The sequence below is a fragment of the Castanea sativa genome, chromosome 6 (assembly GCF_040712315.1).
Source record: "Castanea sativa cultivar Marrone di Chiusa Pesio chromosome 6, ASM4071231v1".
NCBI lineage: Eukaryota > Viridiplantae > Streptophyta > Magnoliopsida > Fagales > Fagaceae > Castanea > Castanea sativa.
In genome coordinates, this window is record NC_134018.1 from 29,797,581 (window position 1) to 29,814,808 (window position 17,228).

Below are 17,228 nucleotides of genomic sequence, written 5' to 3' on the forward strand. Positions count from 1 at the left end.
ATAGGTGGACGGTAGCGCTCTGATCAGCCAAAAAGGTTGCGAAAAGTAAAAAATGGAACGGACGAGCAGCATATATATATAGGGAACGGCATGGAAGATGAAGGGGCGCTTCGGTCCAAGCAATCAACCACTAAAAACTTGCCACGTGCCCCTACTATATAAATGGCCCTAGGCTAGCCTATCAATCAAAATGCGCTTCCTAAAGGTAGGGTTGAGCCGTCACTCCATGGATCCGTCCAAAATGTAGGTGACGAATCCATAAAGTGAGGGAGCAACTAAAGAGGATAGAATTAAGGTAGACGGTCAAATTTTATAGAGCCTACCACAAGTGACTACACTAGATTGACAGGCTAAGAAATGAAGCAACACAACGACCCATATTGTAGGTGGACGGATCACCTAAGATGGACAAAAAATGAAGTGGACAAGTACAAAGTGGACGATGTTAAAGCCAAGTGGCACCCACATGGTTTAGTTGGTCCTCAAGGAACTTTAATTGAAAATGACTTGTGCTTCACGATTAACCATAGTTAACAGAATCTCTATATGGAAAGGGTCCCGTCAAATACGTGCATTTATGAAGATCTTCCCTACAAGGAAATATTTATCTTCGCTAAGAAACTAAGGTCGGTTTTACACTACTATAAAAACCCAAAACGCTCAGAGACCAAGGTACGCATAATTCTCCCCAACTCTGGCACTCTAGGGTTGTAAAAGTTCTCTGACTTAACCTTCAGAGGGTATTTGGCCGACACTACACCGGTACTCTCTTGAGGTTTTTTTTTTTGTGTTGTGCAGGTGTTGTTTTGGACACGTAAGGACCATGTGGCTCACTAATGATTTTCAGTATCATCATCTTGCATAGAAGCACGAGTTAAAATTTAAGGTGCTATCATTTTTTTCTTTTTTTTTTTGTAACATTTATGGAGTTATTAATTTTGAAGTTTGAAAAATAGAAATAGAAATATATATATATATATATATATATATATATATATATGAATTATATAATTGTTCAATTTATACAATTAAGATGTTAAGTTAGATTTTAAATGTAATTTTATAAATAAGGGTATTTTAGGGAATTTGATTTAAATATGTTTTCGTTTAACTAGAGTTAGGGTTCTATTCTTATGTTGTCACCAAACAAATGAATAGTAATAGTTATTCCATTACAACATCTTGTATACCTTGTAATATGTATTCGTATTCTTACATCATTACAATGTACCAAACGTGCCCTAAATAATTAAATGTTATAGCTAAAAGGCCTATCACAAGTTGTTAGATGTTGCACAACAAATCTCATTTGTAATATATAAAATTTCAAAATTTTGTGCCAAGTGAATTTTATATATATATATATATGTGTGTGTGTGTGTGTGTGTGTGTGTATTAATAGCCAAAACTCAGAAAAAAATCCAATTAGATTTAAATTGAATTCTCAATTTTGTGCCACGTGTTCCATTTAATTTTTAATTTTGTGTCAAGTAAATTATTAAGTATAAAAATTGAAGAGTCCAAATCTAATTAAATTCTAAATTAGATTTTAATTGGAATTCAATTTTCCATCACGTGTCCAATTATGGCAAGTAAATTATCGGGTGCAAAAACCGAAGAGTCTAAAATTAATTAAATTCTAAATCATATACCATTAATTATATATATATATATATATATATATATATATATAATGAAAAATCATTACATATTTTAGAAATGTATGGTTTAAAAAAATGTAAGTTAATACTATGTATAATTAGATTTTAAGTTAATACATATGCATAAGGTTACACATTAGTATATATTAATAGCCAAAGCTTAGAGAAAATTCAATTAGATTTTGATTGGATTTTCAATTTTGCGCCACATGTCCCATTTAATTTTTAATTTTGTACTATTTAAATTATTAATTGTAAAAATCAAAGATTTCAAATCCAATTAGATTCCAATTTTCTGCCATATGTCCATTTAAGTTTTTAATTTTTGTTGCAAGTGAATTATTAGGTGTAAAAACTGAAGATTCTAATATCAATTAAATTCTAAATCGTATACTCATGGAGTAACCCCAACTTTTACCTCTCACACTCCACAAGTAGTTATATTTGTGGAGTTACTATCGTACCAAAGGTACGCGATGATAAAATTAAGAAAATTGAATGGGAAACATGACTTAAAATTATACTCCAATTTAAGATCTAATTAAATTCCCTCTCAACGATTCCTATTACATTGTAATCACTATTATAACGTACCAATCGTGTCTGAAGACCAAGTCTCCCAAAATAGAAAATGTGAAAAGGCATTTTATACTTTTCATCTTTATCTATATTATTTTTATCCTAACCACTTTCTTCTCTTTTTTTTTTTTTTTATAGAATGAATTATCACATCACCATCGTATCAGCATAGCCACCCATGTGAGCCTTCAAGGCTATAATTTCATTTAGTTTTTTACTTTTATTTTTTATACTTTTTTATAATTCAACCTTTAATACACTTATAAAAAAAAACTTTTAATACACTTAATGCTTTTTCTTTTGTGAAGAACACACTTAATTCCTTTTTTTTTTTTTTATAGAAGGAAATACATTTAATAGTTAATAGTATAATAAAAGAAATTATTATTTTTAAATATTTATGTACACTAGGCACACCCTTTTCAATTTGCTAAGCATTTCCTTTAACATGTAATTGATAAATTTTTATCTGTACAGTTTAGAGTATAAAGTGATTATAGAACCTCATTTTTTTTGTGCAAGCCCGGCAGGAGGAAAGGCCGAAAGACATGGGCAGAAGAGAGTGGGATGGAAATGCCATTAAACCCAAGTGGCAGGAATAATGGATCATGAGTCCATAAAACAAGCAAATGAACCATGAAGAAGTAAATGGGCCTAAGAAGGTCCGGAAGAAAGAAATAACAAACTCATGGGCTGTATGGATATAGAAAAATAAGAATGGGCCACGACTGTCACGGCAGGCTCAAAGCAATGTAAGTAAAGAAAGTAAGAGGCAATGGAGAATCCATGAGCCCCAATGATGAAGTAAGAAGCACTTGGGCCAAGGAAGTCTAAGGAGTTAGTAAAAGCCCATGAGAAGCATAGAATTGGAAAAGGGTCAAGGATGCCCAAAGAAAGTAAACGGGCCAAGGATGCCCAAAGGAAGGTAGGTGGGACGAGGGAGCCCACAAGCAGTAAATGGCCCAATGAGTTTATTGGGCCTTCAGAAAAAGAATGAATAGAAAAGCCCGGAGAGGCCCAATAGACTTGGGCCAAGTAAACCTCACGGCAGGCATAGTAGAATGATGCGACAGGAAACAAATAACAAGGGCTGAAAGCATAAGAACAACCCACAAACGGGCAAGGCCCAGCCCCTAAGAGAAGCAAACCATAAATGCAAAGTCAAGGAAAATAGCCCACGCCATAAGAAGTCAAAGCTGAACGGCAGACATGGTAGATTGACTTTCAGACTGCGGTAGACACATGAGCAGCGAGCAGAACTTGGACGAGCATGGAGGTAAAGTACACGCAAGGCCCAGGTACCACCAGCCTGTACCCAGCCAATATAGGAAATGGTGAGGTCATAGGTCAGAGGTAAGAGGGTATGGTTTGGCGGTGGGGAGGGAAAAAAAAAACCATTTTTCGTGTTTCTTACTCAAACTCTTTTGGAGGCAATGTCCTGCTGGGATGACATACCACCCAAAAGAGGCAAAGCTGAGTTTGAACCACTAGGTGTATGTCATGAGGGATGGAGAGAAGGAGAGTACTTACACCATAGCAGGTAAGAGTGTCACGGCAAGCAAGCAAACAAAAGAGTCTTATTTATTTGGTAAGGTGGAGTGGCGCGGCTAGTGCAGGTAAGTGGCGCTGACTGGGTAACTGATCAGTCAGTAATGGTCGGCAAGGACACCCACACTAGACAAAAACGGTTAAGGGCTAAAATGGTAAAAGTCAAGCACGACTGGCACTATATAAGGAGCCTTTGCTGTGCTCGACAAGGGGGGGATGGTAACCTTTAGGATATAATCACTAGAATCACAAAAAAGATAAAGAGTGAGGGTAAAACCAAGAAGAAAGGAGAAAAAGAATTTAGGAGAAATAGAGAGGGAGAGTAGGAAAAACGAAAAGAAAGAAAGGAAAGAATTAAGGAATAGAGGGAAAGGTAAAAAAAAAAACAGAGAGAACTGAGTGGTAGGCATGCAGCACATGGGTCAATCTCCCTCTCCCTCTTCAACTCATGCTCTCTGGTAACGGAAAAGGATCTTGCAAAATACAAGTCATTTAGGTCTGCCCCTTCAAAGTAGCTAATTTCCCCTTTCATAAGATATTAATCGCATTGAAGAAATGGTTTCCCTTCTTGACTTAGACTTGGCAGTAACTTAATGCGGTAGACTGACATTTATTTCTTTTAATAAGCTTGCTGTTGTTTATTCAATACTTGTTATTTTGTTGTTGTTTTGTAAAACAGGCACTCCTTATTAAAGCTCACTGTTTATTTTATCTAAATCCTAAAGGAATTTATATTATAGTCCTTATTGTATCTGTCTGCCGTAATTAATATAACAGCTCTGCCTGCCACAGACATGTAATCACAGCCTGGCCAATAAGGGACATTGTTTGCACACAAGCCGGACTAAGAAGGTTTGCTCTTGGACCGATCCCAATTCCCTAATCTAGAAATCTTTGGGCCCAATGTTGCAGCAGGCAGCCCGGCCTAATACTTGCAAAAAAGGCCCACACAGTGATCATACTATTTGGTAAAGATGCAATTTTGTTTATGATAAATTGGGTTTTATTGTTCTATACTTTAAAATTAGTTTTCTTCTAATTAATTATAATTTTATATTATAGGTATAGTTTCATTTATTGCTAAATATTTTTTAATATAGCTCCATAATCTTATATTTTATGCATTGTTTTAAATTTCGAAAATTTCAACTTAGACAATTGATTGATGATATGGTTGTTAATCTTTGATCACCTTGAAATTTTGCAAGCATGGAGAATATACGAAGATAATGTAATCTAATGGTGAATTTATCAAAATTCGCATCTAATTAAAAAATATTGAGTGGTGTAACATTACTTAGAGTTACACCAGATATAACTTGAACTCAACCATATATATATATATATATATATATATATATATATAGGCAAAACTTATGTACAATATCTTATGTCTTGTACCTTGGGTTCCCCTTTTAAAATTCTGACACGTGGCTATTTAACCAAATTCCTAAATGGCATTAATTTAAAAAAGTTTCATTGTGTGAGAAACCCATCTCTCTCAGCCTTCTTCGTGTGAGAAAACTTTCCCTTCAGCCCCCTTCTTCGCTCTTAGCTAAAGATATACTGAATCTTCCCACCACCCAATACACCCATTAAAACCTTATCAACATTATGCTATCATCATTACTAAAATAAACAGTGTTGATTAAAGACCAAATAACACCATAATTGATTTCGCGAAACTGAAGTGGAGCACTTTGGATCTGATTTGGGACGAGAGGGAGTCGATTTTGCAAAAGGGACATGGAAGGCAATGGATTTCAACAAATTTCCTAAGTAAAGGGAAGGAGAAGATGAAGAAAATAAAGACAGAGGGAATGAGTGTTGTGGAGGTGTTGGATTTGGAGGTTTTGCAAAGCCTAGGTTTGGGGTCTAAGTTTGATTTGGATTTTTGGTGTGTGTGTTGTGGAGGTGTTGGATTAGGAGGTTCTGCAAAGATTTCTACCATTGTAGAATTGAAAGAAACTTTTTTTTTTTCTTGTTACGTTTTTTCACTAAGGGTCCATTTGGATAGAACTTATTGCTGAAAACTGAAAACACTGTAGCAAAATAATTTTTAAATCTGTGAATAGTGCCGTGGGACCCATTTTTAATGAAAAAGATGTTGAAAAGTGAAGTTTGTGGGTCCTGTGAACAGTGCACGGGTGCACTATTCACGGGAGAAAAGTCAACAACTGTGGCTTAAAAAAAGAAAAAAAAAAAAAAAAAGAGAAAACACGTAAGAAGAAAATGCAGCCGTGAATAAGTTGGATCCAAACACTCACTAAGAAAATGCACAAATAGTCCAATTCAAATTTTAAAAGTTTTTTTTAATCTCTATTCTCTAGCAAATGAAAGAGAGATTGAGTTTTTTTTTTTTTTTTTTTCACCAAGAAAGGTAAATGTTTTTAAGTTAATGCGGTTTAGGAATTTGGTTAAGTTACCACATGTCATAATTTCAAGAGGGGAACCTAAGGTATAGAACATAAGATACTGTATTTAAGTTTTGCCTATATATATATAGGCATAAATACATTGTTGTAAGACCCACATATGCTATGAGATTGTTTACTAAAATAATGGCATAAATACATTATTGGTCTCTCCATCAATTTTCGTTAGTTTTTTTTTTTTTTTTTTTTGTTGCTTATGTGTCTAACAGAGCAACGATGCTTATTATTATTATTTTTTAAATTTCAAAGACCAATAGCGCATATTTTTTAAACTTCAAAGACTAACATAGCTCTCTTGAAATGTTAGGTGCCAAAAAACGCTTAGAAAGTAAACTTTTTTAAGGTTCAACAATGTATTTTGACCAAAAATAATTTTTCTTATGAATATTTAGGAGGGACTATGGGCCTTCAATCCCATCCTTATTATTTCATTTTATGCTCCACTAATTATGGTATGTCATGTGTGTGTATATATATATATATATATATTTTTTTTTTTTCCATTTTAAACTTGGTAATTTTATAAGAAAAATTAAATAAATATATTATAAGTTGTGATTTATTAAATATATAGTGGAACACAAAAAGTGAGATAAAGATTTTACATTCCTAAGGAGTTCCTTTTTAATTTTAAACCTTTGACATATTTCCTTGGAGAAGAATACAAATTTGATATGCATGATGAACGGTACTTACAAACTGAAGATGTTATTAGTTTCGCTCTTTACCATGGCCCCCATTGGAAATCCCAATTTGGCTATTTTTGGGTTTTCTCCTCTTCTTCATCCTTTTAATTATTTTTTAATTTGAATTATTTGGCCTAACTGTAAACATAGCCTAAGATTACCTATGCCTATGGGCCCAAAAAAAAACCATCCATTGAATTTACTTAATTTTTTTGTTTAATCCAATACCAATTGAAATGATATGGCATATAATAGTAAAAGGTACCAATAAGAAAAAAATTGTAAAGGGTAATTATGTGGCACTGCATGATTGGGTAATTATGGATGGTGGACCTAAGGATTTTTGGCAAAGTCGTTTGCGATCAAAAGAGCAAAACAATTACAAAATCTGGGCTATTCATTAACAAAATGCCCATGCTCCCTTCAAAGAATCAAGTCATAACAAACCCTCTAATTTGTTTATTTTGGCATAACAAACCATCTTATTAGTTTTTTGATTTTTTCTCAAAACCCAATATATATTATTATTTATATATTTCTCATAAATAAATACGAGCTCGATCTCATAATTTAGTAGCTGTACCGCCTAAACAAGGACAACCCTGTTACACCCAAGAGAGCAAAATAACAAATCCGAGTCCACAATCTGATCACAGAAAGGAGAGAACTAGGAAGAAGCTACATCACTCTCTCTATCTCTCTCTTTGCACACTTTAGGCAAGCACAAATCTTTAATACCCTCTTCAATTTTTTTCACTTTTTTGTTGAATTCCTTGTTGGTTTAGGCTTTATTCCCTGTTATCTAATCTGGGTCTTCATTGTTTTCTGATATAGAAGCCGTTTCCTCATCTGGGTCTTTCTTGATTTGTGATTTACGCTTATTTTGTGTCTTGGGCTATGAGGAAGAGGGAGAGAGAGAACCCTTGCGGGGTTTGTGGGCACTATCACAAATACGAAGAAGGAGAGGTATGTGGGATATGTGGCCACCGGATTCCGGCTTCGGCTGAGAAAACTTCGATTCAAGTCAGCGCCTTTCCATCGGAGATCTTGCCTGAGTTTCTCTATCTAGGTAGCTATGATAACGCTTCACGCTCGGAACTTCTCAAGACTCAGGGAATCTCTCGTGTTCTCAATGTAAGTTGGTATTCTAATATTTGATTTGGAATTGGTTTATTAAGGTTATGAATGTTTTGGTTGTTTTATACATTGTGTTAGTGCTAGTCTATTTGAGTGTTCAATGAAATTATCACCTTGATTGAATTTGTGATTTGGAATTGGATTTAGCTGTGGTATTTGTTCACACATCCATGTGTTTATTGAACCCAGTCACCAGGTATACAGGTTGTATACAACTAGGGATCAAAAACAATCGAACACTCCAATTACAAACATCAATCAAATCACAAACTGAAAATAAACAGTGACTTCCCACGGCTGACATCAAATCCAATAAAGTTCTAGAGAAAAACAATTCAGTTCTGGTAAATTCCTTTCTAAATCCTCAAAGCTCCAGTTGTTCCTTTCCCATCAAATACACCACATCGAACAATGAGGGACAACCTTCCAAACAGCCTCATTATGATGACGCCCAAGCTTTCCTTGCCAACAAGCTAATAGATCAACTACAGTCCTTGGCATCACCCAATGGATTCCAAACAAGATGAAAACCACAGATCACAACTTAGTGACAATAGGACAATGAAATAAAAGATGGTCTACTGACTCTCCACTACCTTTACACAAATAACACCACTTCAAAATCCTAACATTCCTTTTTTGTAAATTATTTTTTTTGACTGACTTTTTTTTTGTAAATTATTAATTCATCAGAACTTTCTCCAAAGCTGCAAGACCTGCTTACAAATGCTCTTCCAAAGGAAGGAGTGATCATTAACATGTCAAAACCACAGTTGGCGTCTTCCAACACATCCTATCCTCCCCACCATTTTACTCAAAGAAATGCCATAAATAATGTCCATAAAATTGAACAAAGACTTCTAGAACGGCTCCCATGAAATTGAGATCCCAATAAAGAATCCCCTTGGAAAACTTCATTACAGCTGCCACATTAGCCTCCTTATCCCAATTAATTCTGAATAACTCTAGGAAACTCATTTTTAGAGGGCTCTCCCTACACCAAATATCATGCCAAAACTTCACTCTATACCCATCCCCAACCTCAAACTGAATGTAGCAAGAAAAGGTATACAACCATATCATATAGTATTCCACGGACTCAGCCCATTAGGACTAGTAACTGAATTAGAGCACCAACCACCTTCCTCTTAGCCATACTTAACCCCTATCACTTTCCTCCACAACACCTCTCTCTCAATCCCAAATTTCCACAACCATTTCCCCAACAAAGCTTCATTAAAAAATCTCAAACTCCTAATAGCCAGACCCCCCAAATTGGGGAGGAGTACAAATCTTAGACCGCTTTACCAAATGGAAATCGTCTCCCAAATCACTCCAAAGAAACTAAGAAAGGTCCATTGCAGTTGCTCAATACGATTGGCCACAACAATAGGGATAGGAAATAAGGACAGGAAATGGGTTGGTAAATTGTATAGAGGAATTTCAATTTTTAAAGTAACTGTACCCCCTTAGAGAGATATAAACGTTTCCATCCTGCTAACCTCCTTTCCAACTTCTCAAGGATTGGGTTCCAAATTGTCTTCTCTTTGAATTTAGCACCCAAAGGGAGACCCAGATATTTCATGGGGAATGAACCTTGCTTACATCCTACTCCCTAGAACATCAACAACTCATCCATAGAGCTATAACGCATTCACAATTTTTTTATGTCAAAAGTTTGGGGCTAAGAAGTAACATGCCGTTTAAATGGAAACAACTTGAATCGAGGACAAGATGGGTGAAACAACTTAAATGGTTAAGGAGCTAGGTGAATGGGGTTTATACCAATAGGCATGTGACTTATAGCTGAAAATTTAGCCTTGTTTAGAATTGAATACAAATGACAGTTTATTTATTCAAATCCAAGTAGTTAAAATAAAGAGGTTTTTTGGTTTTTTTTACAATTGGTAGTATTTCATAAATTAATTGGTGGACTGATATTTGTCATGTGATTCTTGAGGTAGTCCAATACTGTACATAAGCATGGGAAGTTTTATGAAATGCGGATATAACAAAGAGAATGAGTTTATCTAGATTTAGCTAATGTGAACTTCTAACGGTGTATAGGAGAGTGCTTGTTTGTGGCTGTCCATATTTCTACACTTTTTAGTTGCATTTATCAATTTCAAATACCTTCTTTTGGGTTGCATCTCGTAAAACATTTGTGGAGAAGGATGGATTTATTGGAAATAGACAATGAATCATACCAGAAACTATATCTTCTATTCATCTGTTCATGTAAAACAATGACTTAGTTGATCTAGTACAATAAAAGGGCTGACATTCTCTTATTACTTATTTTATTTTATTTTTTATTTTTGTATATATGCAGACAGTACCTGCTTGTCAAAATCTCTACAAGAATTCGTTCACCTATCACTGCTTGCAAGAGGACAAAACTTTGCCTTTTGATGATGCAATTCAATTTTTAGGTATGTTTTTCCTCCTTGTCCTAATGAGTTTATATTCTTTAGTTCAGTTGCTGCGTTTTGTTTAGATGCTTGTGCATTACTGTACTGTTCATTGGAGTTGTTTTAGACTCTTAGTGCCCATTTGGTAATGTTTATTTTTTTCGGCTATTTGAAAATGGGTTATTTGAAAAAATTGTACCTAGAAAAGGGTGGTTTAAAAACGGAAAGCCAAACAGGTATGGCAGTTTTCTTATAAGAAGGAATTCTTTTTTTTTCTCATGTTGTGTTTGCTTGGGGTGAAAAGGGGAGAAGGTGGAAAGGGGAGAGGAAAATATGATTTATGTTTTTCCTTTGTTTGGTTGGAGTAAAAAGGGAGAGTAAAGAATATGGGGTGGGTGGGAAAATTTCAGTGTAACTAGTGGGATTTTATTTAGTTTTGTTAAGTATGATAAATAGCAGGATGTAACTGAATTTGAGGTACATCACTTCTTTTTATTCCTCTTTTGGTGGTGGTTGTTGTTGGAACATGCAGTAGCTAATATTAAAATAGTGCCATAGCCACTTCCTGAGAAGCCCTTAGTTAAATGAACTGTGTTTCCCGATGCTCAAACCTCCCTCTTTTATGTGGGAACAAACCACTCTCCATTCCACCAAATGAAATTTTTTGTGGAATTCCCTTTGAAACTTCTCCTACTTATTGGCCACAAGGGAGATATCATAAACAAAGACATGAAATAAGTTGGGATGGAAGATAATGTATCCTTGATCAAACTTGTCCTTCCTCCTTTAGATAGTTGTAGCTTTTTCCATCTTGCTAACTCTTTTCCCACCTTTTCCAAAATAGGATTCCAGATACTATTTGAAAAGAAAGCCCAAAAGTAGGCTTAGGTAGGTCATAGGTAATAAACCAACCTTGCACCCTAAGATGACTCTGGAAGACCCTCCAGGTTTTCTACTTCATCCATTGGGACCAGTTCGCTTTTGCTCAGATTCAGATTAGGACCGGATATGGCTGCAAAGGAAATAAGCACACAACGAAGATAACCAAGTTCTTCAGGTGAGGCATCACAAAATACAATGGTGTCATCTACAAAAAGAATGTGAGAGCTATCAATAACTCTTCTGCCATTCACCCTAACTTGAAAGCTTGTAGTCAAAGGGCTCTAGATTTTTTGTCTCCGACTAATCGTTTGTAGATGTACATATTTTTCGAATTCTGATGTCGCTCATACCTTTGTAATCTTTCCTCAACCAAAGGGACTGTTGATACCCCAATTTTGTCAAGCTCCTTTAAACCATCCAAAATTGACTTCTTCCTCACCCCTACGTTACCAAATTGGTCTTTTTCATTTCCGTGGATCCTCCTTTAATGCTCTCAATTTCCTAGTTAAAACATAGCTAGATGTCAAACTGATAATTCTCCCCCAAAGCTTCACCTTTTCCTGAAATCCTTCAGCTTTGAACCACATGTTTCAAATTGAACGGACCTTTGCCACGTTTGAGAGCACCCCGATCGAAAAGGATGGAACAATAATCTGACACAGCTTGAGTTAGAATACTTTGGATGGATTTCTCAAATTGTTCCTCCCAATCTGTCGAAACTAGAAGTATCAATCCAGGTCTGGTGGGTTTCTCATATTATAAGATCAGGTAAAAATTTCTCCCCCCAGAGGAAGGACAATTAAATGTCTCTCATCAATCAAATCTGAAAATTCCCCCATTGTTGGTGTAAATCTTACGTCCCTTATCCTCTCACTGGGAAATCACACAACATTAAAATACCCAGCAATGCACCATGGATTACTCCACTTGTCCCCTATGTCTCTTGATTCCTCTCATAAAACGGACTTCATCCAGTTATCATTGGGTCCTTACACCTTGAAAAAATCTGGTGAAAGCCATCTTATATAGAGATGAAAAGTGTGGAGAGAGTATATGTGCCTGATTAATTGTCCTTTTTTTTTATTTATATTTTTTATCCTGCATTAGCAAAATATTCCTTAGAGTCCCACAGCCTTTAGGTACACCTTTGGATGAGTTCTGTTGTCACCCTTTGACCTTCATGTTGGTTATCCTTCTCTCTCCCTCTTGGTGATTTATTTCCTCTGGTGGAGCCATTTTTAAATAGGACCCTAAGTCAAATGATGTAGGGCACCTGGACTAAGAGTGGCTAATGGAGGGTCAGAAAGATAATAGAGGAAAGCCCTTATTTCTAATATCATTAAGATTGACAAAACAAGATTACAATTTTAAATGTGCGTTTTAGTTAACTCAATTGATAAAGTCTTTTGTCATTAAATAAAAGATCTTAGGTTCGATTTCCGCTTATACCAAAAAACCAATTGGTGTCTTGTTCTGATGGTAAAGAACAATCATCAGGAGCAAATGCCATAATTGAAATTATCTCTAAAAATAAAGTCTAAAGATTTAAATGAATGCAATAAAATCAGTCACTGTGCAGAACAAATCTTTAACGTCAGCATTTAAAGAAGTTAAAGATTGACAAAAGGATGGTTGTCTATTATGATTGACCTATGGAGTTTGGTTAAACAAGTTTTAGCTAGCTTCTTTATAATGAAACCAAGTGACTTACAATAAACTTTAGTACTAATTTACTAAAGGTTAACTGTTGGATCTTTTTAATTGTACCACAAGATATTCTCAGTTACTTTAGATGGCCGTTTGAGTTCACTTTTGCTTGATTTTGCAGAGCAATGTGAAAGGGACAAAGCTCGTGTTCTGGTGCACTGCATGTCTGGAAAAAATAGGTGAATTTTTACTGCAAAATAATTTGGGTCTCTTGCCCTCTCCCCCTCTCTCTGCACATGCAAGGCTAAGGTTAACATACAGAAAGCACAAATAGCCACACCTGTCAGCCACCCACCCTCAAATGCATCAAGAATGCTATAAATAGGGCATCACATACCAACCATAGTGAAAGACCCTAGCGGGCCCCTATCCCAGAGCTTTTAGTGGTGGAATTTAATTTGGACATAATGGGGCCTCCATACCAGATGATTTGGATTCTTCAAATATTTGTTTCTGATGTACTCATTTTGTTCCCTTGACAGGTCACCAGCAATTGTAATGGCTTACTTGATGAAGTCCAAAGGTTGGAGACTTGCCCAAAGTTACCAGTGGGTGAAAGAGCGGAGACCATCTGTTGAATTATCTGAAGGTATGCACATGGTCTATTTTCGCATTGTAAGAAGAAGCATCAAATTGCTTAGCTATTAGCTATTTTGCAGATAATTGGTTAAATGGAATATCAGAAAGGACTACCACATTGTTAAGCCCCAGATCATGATTTTAACTGGTTAAGCTATGCAAGCTGATTGGAATCTATATTGGATTCTGGAACATTGCAAGGTGGATGGGTTGAAACCTGAAATCAATATTTTTTATAACTTCCTTTTTTTCCCTCCTCTTAATCCTCTTTGTTTGGGGTCTTACATGGAGTTGGATCAGCATGCAAATTTCATATTTCAAAGCTTTTAACTTCTGAAAGTTTTTCATTTTGCAAGACATTACTCGCATAGCAGCTGTCCCATTCTGATGCTGTGATGAATTGCTCTTGATAGCTCTTAATCATTTGAAGGAATTGTCTTGCAAATAATTAAAGCATGCATATTAGTTGAAATCAACCACTGCAGGAGTATGAATGAGATGGCCCCCATATCTCTGACTTTCATTTCTTTGTTTCTTAATGTAGCTGTCTACAAGCAACTGCAGGAGTATGAGCAGAAGATCTTTGGATCAATTGATCCTGGCAACCCTGCCCTGCCTGTTTTTGCACCTACAGGTGTGCCTCCTTCGTTTAGCTTTGGCTTCCCAAAGGTTAATGATCCAGTTTCTGTTCCTGCTTTCAGCACTGTTGGTACAACCTCTATTTTTGCCCGTCCTCCTTTAGACATTGCTCTGAACGAGTTTACTTTTGGAGCCAGCCAGACTCAGAATAATAATGATAATATACTGAATCCAAATGGCAGTGATATTCAAATGGATGGTTCTTGATTTTCCTGTCTCTTTATCTTTTGTGAGATCCCGTGGTCAGAAGTTAAATTCCTGACTTTCAGAGTTTCTTTTTAACACAGTTTGGATGTAAAGTGGGAGTAAAATTCTCAAAAACGTTTTGGTTTGTAAGATTTGACATGTTGGTCAGTATGGCTGCCTTGTTTTCTCGAGTCTAATGTTCAAAAGTGCAACATCATATTGACTCATTCCAAATATTATACAAGTGATTTAGTAGGGTATATCTATCTCTTTCCTCAATGCTTTCGTGATTTAAATTTCATTATTTCCTTCTTTTTTGGGTTTGGGGGGGGGGGGGGGGGGTGTTTGGAGGGTTTAGGGTTTACTTAAAAGGCTATACAGACGGTTTATATATAGGCCATTCTAGCAGATTATGCTGCATAAAATCATTGTCCATTGCATTAAAGAAATGTTTGATACACAAATATTTCGAGTATCTATTTTTTTTTTAAATAGCTATATAGTTGACCTTCATTACGGGGAATAGTTATTCTTAAGTAACAAATCTAAATTGGTGAAAAAGTATTCCTAAGTTTATATTGGTCCTCAACACGACCACCCCCCCCCAAAAAAAAAGAAGAAAACTAACCTAATTCCCTTGTATTCAAGGGTGTGGTGGTCAATGGAACTGATTCATAGTGTCAAAATATTTGTAGCCTTTCTCATACCCATTTAGGATCTGTTTGGAATTTGCTTATTTTGCTGAAAATAAAATTTTTTTGTTGAAAGTACTGTAAATAAAAATAAAAGTTAATTGAAATAGTACAGTGGGAACAGTGAAATAAGTTAGCAAAATTAAGTCATGCCAAATGCACACTTAATGAGTAGCCAACATTTTTGAGTCGATTATAGTTTGTGTAGGAATCTATGATCTCAAAGGGACATCATCAGCGGCTCAAAATGGGTGATGCTAGCTTGATCGAAGCTCTTAAAGGAGCTGCTAGCGTAATTGAGAACCTAGGGTTTGAGAGGAATGACGAGACCATGCTGCAGCTTGAAGATTTAATAGTGATGTAGGCTGTAGCCTTTGCCAACAAGAAGATCAATAGCTGAAGACGAGTGGAGGTGGTCAGAGGAGAGAGATTATGGAATATAGATTTATAGTTCCTTCTACTTCTAGTGTAATCAATAAGATAAATAGAAATACTAACTTTTTTGTATTACTGGCAATATTGATTCTCATACCCTACATAATCACCATCCAATGTAATGTATTATACGTGTCCTAAGATCTGGTAGGTGATATGATCTTAGTTTGTATACATTACATTTACATGCATGTTTGCCTCTTTCCCGGAGTGAGCGGCTTTGGTTAGTGTCTCTTAGGCCGCACTTACTATACTATACAAGTGCAGCAACCGCCTGCATTTATCATTAAGGAAGAACTCATGAGGGTAAAGGGAATATAACTTTTCCATTAGGTACCCAGAGGCCAAATTTCACAATCAATATAAGGCATCTTTTTAAGTCCCATTTTCATATAAATCAATAGAAAAATAATTATCTCCATTTAACTAGTTTAATTCTATGGTCAAGATTAAATATTATAAATTTTTTCTATGACGTCCACTTTTAATGATTATGCTTTTTATCATTAGATCAAAACACTAATGTTTTTCAGTGTAAGCAGATCTTTTATTTAACCATTAAAGGTTTTACTAGTTGAACTAATTGAAACCAACAAATATTATAAATCTAAAAGTGCATTTAGTGTCATGTTATTTAAAAATTTTAAATAATGATCTTATGTACTTTAAATACAAACAACTAAAATCTTATTTGTAAAACTAGCCTCATCACATACGCTTTGTGCGTGCGATGAGGTTTTTTTTTTGGTCTAGCGATATAATTTTGCTTCAAAAAAAAAAAAAAAATAGATAAGTTTGTTTTGAAGACATGGATTAGTAGGAGAGCGTCTTATTTGTAGGCATTTTAAGTGAAGTCAGATATATATTTTCATTGGGTTGTCCTCAAATTTTTTTTCCTCTATTAAATGTAGAGTTAAAGATATTTTTAAATCACATAAAATTTCAGTCTAAAGAGGAAAATCGTCTTATAAATAGAATAGATAGATAAATTCTTTCATTTTGCTTGAAACGGAGAAGTTATATCTATTATTTTTTCTAATAGAAGGCACATCTATCATGGCCTGCACGACCTTATTTTCCACGTTGCAACTTGCAAGTGAAGACAATCACTCACTACAGTCCGCTTGATCGCTATAGGTTCTCATTCAGAGAGGGGGGGGGGGGGGGGGGAGTGGGTGGGGGAGGATAGAACTATGAAAGTAAAGGCTGATATTGATTCATGCTGAAGTTTTGATATAGTAGTGTTAGAATTTCGACCATGAACAGTTTAATAAAGCTTCTACATGTTTTTCCATAAACTTAATATTCTTCTTCTGGGTTCAACGTCATCTTCGGCCTTGGCACTTGCCTAACGGTGTAAAATGTTGTAAGAAGTGAATTGTTAGAAGTTGCGAACAAAAGTGGAGAAAGAAAGGTGTTAAACATAGAATACCAATGGGCAACCATTCTATCATACAAACTTACGGTATGAATTGTGTACAATCTCGATTTCCTTCTTCCTAACCAAATTGAAACTAAAATTTCGTCTAATCCTTCTACAAGTATACCGTATAAAGTGTGGAGTCTCTCTTTGGTAATGAAGTTGTTTTTAATTCACTGGCCTTCTGTCACATGCTGATCGTTGTACTTGTATCACCAAGCATCAGAAGAG

General features: G+C 35.4%; 1 protein-coding gene across 2 annotated transcripts; it reads left to right on the forward strand.

The window, feature by feature from the left end:
• Positions 1-7,300: 7,300 nt before the first annotated feature.
• On the forward strand, positions 7,301-14,710 carry LOC142638007 (protein-tyrosine-phosphatase IBR5). Of its 2 annotated transcripts, none has more exons than XM_075811995.1 (6): positions 7,301-7,626; positions 7,744-8,043; positions 10,379-10,478; positions 13,168-13,225; positions 13,529-13,635; positions 14,170-14,710. In XM_075811995.1, the coding sequence occupies exons 2-6, from the start codon at positions 7,807-7,809 to the stop codon at positions 14,469-14,471; spliced, it is 804 nt and encodes a 267-aa protein (XP_075668110.1). In that variant the 5' UTR covers positions 7,301-7,626; positions 7,744-7,806; the 3' UTR covers positions 14,472-14,710. The 2 variants fall into 2 exon arrangements, with proteins under 2 accessions (XP_075668110.1, XP_075668111.1); XM_075811996.1 differs by having other exon boundaries at positions 7,485-7,626; positions 7,747-8,043.
• Positions 14,711-17,228: the final 2,518 nt, after the last annotated feature.